This window comes from Sphaeramia orbicularis, chromosome 16 (assembly GCF_902148855.1).
Source record: "Sphaeramia orbicularis chromosome 16, fSphaOr1.1, whole genome shotgun sequence".
Classification (NCBI taxonomy): domain Eukaryota; kingdom Metazoa; phylum Chordata; class Actinopteri; order Kurtiformes; family Apogonidae; genus Sphaeramia; species Sphaeramia orbicularis.
The window spans coordinates 7,009,551-7,016,137 of record NC_043972.1 but is presented as its reverse complement, the minus strand read 5'-3'; the positions used below and the strand labels follow the sequence as shown (position 1 = coordinate 7,016,137).

At 43.7% G+C, this 6,587-nt stretch overlaps 1 protein-coding gene across 1 annotated transcript; it reads left to right on the top strand.

The window, feature by feature from the left end:
• Window positions 1–4,258: 4,258 nt before the first annotated feature.
• Window positions 4,259–6,316, top strand: kcns2 (potassium voltage-gated channel modifier subfamily S member 2). Its single transcript, XM_030159226.1, is given in 3 exon segments — window positions 4,259–4,371; window positions 4,580–5,488; window positions 5,491–6,316. Coding segments are annotated over 2 exon segments (1,437 nt in total). The 5' UTR covers window positions 4,259–4,371; window positions 4,580–4,581; the 3' UTR covers window positions 6,021–6,316.
• Window positions 6,317–6,587: the final 271 nt, after the last annotated feature.

Genomic DNA, 6,587 nt, shown 5'->3' with positions numbered 1-6,587 from the left:
CCAGGTGGGTCACGTGGACTTCTCAAACATGGCATCCTCCAGCTCTGAACACAACAACTCAACTGCCTATTTTGTGTTTCATAATGTGGAAAATGTTCCATTTGATGGTAAACTAACAAACACAAACACCCAGGGGATCTATATGAGACCTCTTTCATCTGAAACTCCCATTCGATGCACCAGGACATATGAAAATAAAGAACTTCAGCACTTGAAAGTGAGGCTGTTCATCTGGATTTACGTTCGACCAGACAAGGCTTTTAATGATGTTGCATCTGAACTGAGAAAAGGAGACTGAGGTGGTGATGATGGGAGCATTGGTCAGAGCTGAGAAGCTTCTTTCTCCTTGGATGAAACAAACAATTGCCCCCACATGCTGTGTCATGAGAGCCAGTAAACAACATCTGATGTGACTGTGGGGAGGAGGTATTGGCCTGGGTTGAATGTCATAAGTCTGTGGATAAACTGCACAGCAGGGTGCCTGTTTGATCAATGACCACAGACACGGAAATCAATGGTAACCTTTACATGAAAACATCAGCCGTTGCATGTTTTAACATTTACAAGTTTTACAGAAAAAAGTCGCATTTGTTACTTGTTCATCTGAGGCCCTGGTTCTATGGCTCGTCCATGGCATTATCATTAACCCTATAACATCAAACATATCATAGTTGAAACATGTTTTGAAGCCCTCTACCTGATCAGTGTGATATTATTTTTCTTGAAAAGCTGATGTATACAATTAGATACATGCAATACACAAATATTCCACCAGGGGGGAGGAACTCATTCACTAAAGACCTTTCCAGTGACACTGCAAGACTGTCATTAATGAGGAAGGAGGCAGAACTTTTCAATTTTGAAAAGGAATTACCAATTTGTTAGACATCTTTGTGTTATATTATGTTGTTGTTTGTTCAAAAATGATCATATTTGAGCATTGAGACCCAATGTATCAAATATGATACAAAATTGAAACTCATTCAAGAAATTAATATTTGAAAAAAAAGTTTTTTGGGATGTTCACAAGGACCAATAAAGGCTCCAGTTTCAAAGAACTGGAATTTTCTGTCAGTGATTTCATGGTTCAGGCTTTTCAGGGTTAACAATAGTTGGTGATCGTTCAGATACTGTGTCATGGTTTTGTTTACAGTAAATGATTAGGTCAGCTTTATCCATATATATTTTGCGACTGTTTTTGGGGAGGATAGATTTTGGGAATGACATGCAGCAACTGATAATTCCTCAGGCTGGAGTCAAACCACCGATGTCACATGATGTGCTTTTCAAGTCATGGAATACAGTAGAGCGCAGCTGTTATAATAAGAATTATGACAGAAAATGGACAAATTTCTAAATGAGAGTGAATAAAATGATATTGAAACCAAATTCAGGCCAGATTGGCATAACAACAAAATCAATACTGACAATGAAATGAAACGTCTTCAAGATATTTTGGAATTAAGTTGTTTTTATGAGCAGCAAAAAAACCATCTATAACAGATACATAGAAAAGTGACAAAGACAGATATTAAAATCAAAAAGCTGGTATACGTGTGTGGGTTTTAAGACAACTCTTAAAAATATCTTGACTCCAACAGTCTAATAAATGACGCCTCCTCATTTTTTGTTTTATGTATGACACATGTTTATTAACCCTTATGTCTCCAAAAAAATGTTGACATACAATATAACACACAAAAAAACTGTGTTCAGTGATTTTAAATGTACTTCAACCCTTGAAGATGTAGAAGTATTTTTATGGTAACTTCAAAATGTTTTTTTCTACACATCTAACCTTTCTCGGGTGATTTATCTCCATTAATTATAGTATCATCCTCTGCATTTTGCTTTTTATTTCAGTGAAAATCAGGTATTTTCCTATATTTAATGCACTGGCTTTGTAGATGTTCGTAAAAGCTCAGAGTAAATTCAAAGGTTATTAGATCAAAGCAGAAAAAAATGAAAAAGTTACTTTTTCTGCATAATATATCATTAACTGAACATAAAAATACGCCTCTACAACCACTGTCATTGATCCAACTCCATGGGTTTTACTGGTGAATCAATGTTGTAGAAAATGATGGTGTTTCCGCGGTAACTACGGAGCCTCTGATGATCCAAATGAGTCATATATGACCATGAAAAGATGACAAACTGTATTTTCCAGTAATTATTTACATGTATTGATAGGATTAGTCGTTATAAGCCATTAAACATTTTATATCTGTAGATGCTTTGGGTCGCTGATAACTGTTCAGATCTTTATTAAGCCATAAAGACCCAAACATCCATCACCGACTAAAATCCTCTACTGATCTAAAATGTTTAATAGTCTAACTGTTGATCCACTAGTCCTATTAATACATGTAAATAACTGGTGTAAAATACAGTTTGTCATCTTTTCATGGTCATCAGATATGACCCATTTGGACGTTCAGAGGCTCTGAAGTGAATGTAGAAACACCGTCATCTTCTACACAGGGGTTCCCAAAGTGGGGCTCACATACCTCCAGGGGTACTTGGAATTTTATTTTTTTTTTAAAAATACATTAAATAAGTCAACATGTACCAAATACATTATAAATAATGAAAATTAATGCTGAAATATAAAACACAATAAATACATTCATATAATAGTTTTATTGTCAATCATTTTGTTTAAGCTTTGGTAACATTTTAAGAACATTTATGTTTTATATTATTCAAAATAAGTTTATTTGAGTAGCTAAGTAATTATTTTTTGTTGATGAAAGATTCATTTATTACTTAATGACCAATTTATTTATTTTTCTTATCGGTGAAAGAGGGCACTTTTCAGCTTATATTTTGCACACAAAATTTACTTTTAATTAAATTAAAAAATATATATATATTACTGTTAAATATATGTTGTTGGTTTACAATGTTTTGAAAATATAAACAGACACCTTTGGCACAGGAACAAATTTTGCCTTTTTTTTTTTTTTTTTTTTTTTCAATCAAAAATGCTGAAGTGAGAGTTGGGGGTATTTCGCTAAAAAAGTGTATTTAAGGGGGTACTCCACTGTAAAAAGTTTGAGAACCACTGGTCTACAACATTTATTCACCAGTAAAACCCATGGAGTTTGATCAATGACAGCAGATGGACACACTTGTTTTATGTTGAGTTAATGATATTTTGCTGAAGGAGTCATTTTTCTTCAGTTTTCTCTGTTTTTGATATAATAACCCTCAAGTTGAATCTGAGCTTTAATGAACATCTACATGATTAGTGAATTAAATATAGGAAAATCTCAGATTTTTGCTGAAAAAACACCAAATAAAGAAGATAATATTACAATAAATAGTGATAAATCACTTAAGAAATGTTAAATATGGAGAAAAATCCATTTGGGAACTGACACAAAAGTAGCACTGGGTCTTTATGTTTTCCAAGGTTTTTATAGTAAGCTTTTCAAATCTATAATTCACAGTAAGTCAGTGGAAGTGGCAGTCATGTCACTTCACACGACCACATCTCAGTTTACTTCCACTCGGTCAGGTGTCAGTACAGCCTTCCTCTGGCTCTGTCTGCTTTGTGTGGATGCTGTGGTGGGGGTGGTGGTGGTGGTGGTGGTTGGAGACTCCCAGAGCTGCGCCTCGCCCTCCGCTCCGTGATGCTGAGATCACCGGGGGTAGGCGGCGCACACCGGCTACGTGTTGCTGCGCAGCAACAGATACAGGAGAGAGAGAGAGAGAGAGAGAGAGAGAGAGAGAGAGAGGAGAGAGAGAGAGAGAGAGAGAGAGGAGAGAGAGAGAGAGAGAGAGGAGAGAGAGAGAGAGAGAGAGAGAGAGAGAGAGAGAGAGAGAGAGAGGAGAGAGAGAGAGAGAGAGAGAGAGAGAGAGAGAGAGAGAGAGAGAGAGAGAGATAGGAGAGAGAGAGAGAGAGAGAGGAATTCCCTCGCTCAAACAAAAGCTGCCAGGGCGTGTATCAGTCCGTGTGGTTCCAGAAATCCCTGTTCTTACTGTAGCTGATACCTGTAGCTGAAGGAGGTGTGGGGAGCACGATGTGAAGAGCAGCAGCTGCACCAAACCTCCGGCTGTTTGGAGAAAGGAGCGATCATCACTGCCCCTGTGGAGGCAACATCAGATTTAACATCGTGCGGCTCCTTTTGGATGCGCCTTCCTCCTCCTCCTCCTCCTCCTCCTCCTCTCCCTCCTCTTCCTCCTCCTCCTCCTCCTCTGTTCAAGCTGTGAGACGCCACCTGACTGAGACGCGCCTGTCTGGACCACGAGTGACAAAGGTCTCCACGTTTAGGGTCAGAACTTGGAGAAAGCAGGATGGCATCACAGGAGCTGAGGTGTAAAGTGTGGCTATAGGAGGACTGGATGAACTGACCGCGTTTTAAAGTAAGTTTGTTGTTCTTGAGCGCTGTTTTACAAGGCAGGTTAGAAAGCACAGCCTGTCTTTGTGTGTTTGATGAAAACACGTGGATGTGGAAACTGGCTGTGGTTTATCTTCGGTTTGTAAACTAACTCCTTTTCCTTCTGTTTTCTCTGTCAATGTGCTTGCGTCTCTGGTTCCATTTTCTTGTTGTTGTGTCTTTGTTTTCCACAGTCATGACAGGTCATATCTTCGGTGAACCGGGTCGTGGGTCTCACATGGATGACAATGCCGCCATCCGCATCAATGTGGGCGGCTTCAAGAAGCGCCTCCAGTCCGACACCCTCTCCCGGTTCCCTGAGACCAGACTGGCGCGTCTCCTCCACTGCCAGTCCAAGGAGTCCATCCTGGAGCTGTGTGACGACTACGACGACACGGAGAAGGAGTTTTACTTTGACAGAAACCCGGCTCTGTTCCCCTACGTCCTGAATTTCTACAACACGGGGCGGCTCCACGTCATGGCCGAGCTGTGCATCTTCTCCTTCAGCCAGGAGATCGAGTACTGGGGCATCAACGAGTTCTTCATCGACTCCTGCTGCAGCAGCGCCTATCACTGCAGGAAAATGGACCAGGACCGGGAGGACTGGGAGGACCGGAGCGATGAAGGGAGCACCACTTCATCTTTTGACGAGCTGCTGGAGTTTTACAACGACGCCACTAAGTTTGACAAGCAGCTGCTGGGGAGCGCACGGAGGCGCGTCTGGCTGATGCTGGATAACCCCGGGTACTCCGTGGCCAGCCGCATCATCAGCATCCTGTCCATCCTGGTGGTGCTCGGATCCATCGCCACCATGTGCATGAACAGTATGAGCGAGTTCAGCCTTTTGGACAGCGAGGGGCAACCCACTGAGGACCCCCGGTTCGAGACCGTGGAGCACTTCGGCATCGGCTGGTTCACTCTGGAACTGGTCGCCAGGTTCGTGGTGGCGCCGGATCTTCTGCATTTCTTCGAGCATCCGTTAAACGTCATAGACCTGGTGTCCATACTTCCGTTTTACCTGACGCTCCTCATTAACCTGGTGGTGGACAGCACCCCGGCCTTAGCCAACCTGGGACGCGTTGCGCAAGTGCTGAGACTGATGCGCATTTCCGCATCCTGAAGCTGGCGCGCCACTCCACGGGGCTGCGCTCCCTGGGGGCCACCCTCAGGAACAGTTACAAAGAGGTGGGCCTGCTGCTTCTCTACCTCGCCGTCGGGGTGTCGTTTTTCTCCGTCATGGCCTACACGGTGGAGAAGGAGGACAACGAGGACCTCACCACCATCCCGGCGTGTTGGTGGTGGGCCACCGTCAGCATGACCACCGTGGGGTACGGGGACGTGGTGCCGGTGTCCATAGCGGGTAAACTGACCGCATCCGCCTGCATCCTGGCCGGAATCTTAGTAGTTGTGCTTCCAATTACACTAATTTTCAATAAATTCTCCCTGTTCTACAAGAGACAAAAACAGCTGGAAATCGCAATGAGAAGCTGTGATTTCGACGAAGGGATAAAGGAGGTTCCGTCCGTCAACCTGAGGAACTATTACGCACACAAAGTCAAGTCCCTCATGGCGAGTTTATCCAACATGAGCCGGAGTTCCCCCAGTGAACACAGTCTGAACGAGTCCATACACTGACCCCGTTCGGTCCGGGTCCTGGTCTTAGCCCTGGTCCTGATCCGGCTCCTGGTCCTGTTTTGGGTCCTGGTCTGGGTCTTGGTCTTGGTCCTTGTCCTATTCCCGGTGTAGTTCTTTGTTTAGGCCCTGGTCCATGAACTGGGTCCTGGTTTTAGTTCTGGTCCTAGTCTGGGTCCTGGTCCTAATATGGGTCTTGGTCCTTGTCCTAGTCCTGGCCCAGTTCTTGGTTCAGGTCTTGGGTCCTGGTCCTGATCCTAGTCTGGATCTTTATCCTGGTCCTTGTCCTGGTCCTGGTCCAGGGTCTGGGTCCTGGTCCTGGTCCAGGGTCTGGGTCCTGGTCTTGGTCCTAGCCCTGGTCCTGATCCGGTTCCTGGTCCTGTTTTGGGTCCTGGTCTGGGTCTTGGTCCTTGTCCTATTCCTGGTGTAGATCTTTGTTTAGGCCCTGATCCAGGAACTGGGTCCTGGTCTTAGTTCTGGTCCTAGTCTGGGTCCTGGTCCTAGTCCCGGTTCTGATTCTGATCCTGTTCCCAATTTGGGTCTCAGTCCTTGTCCTAGTCCTGGCCCAGT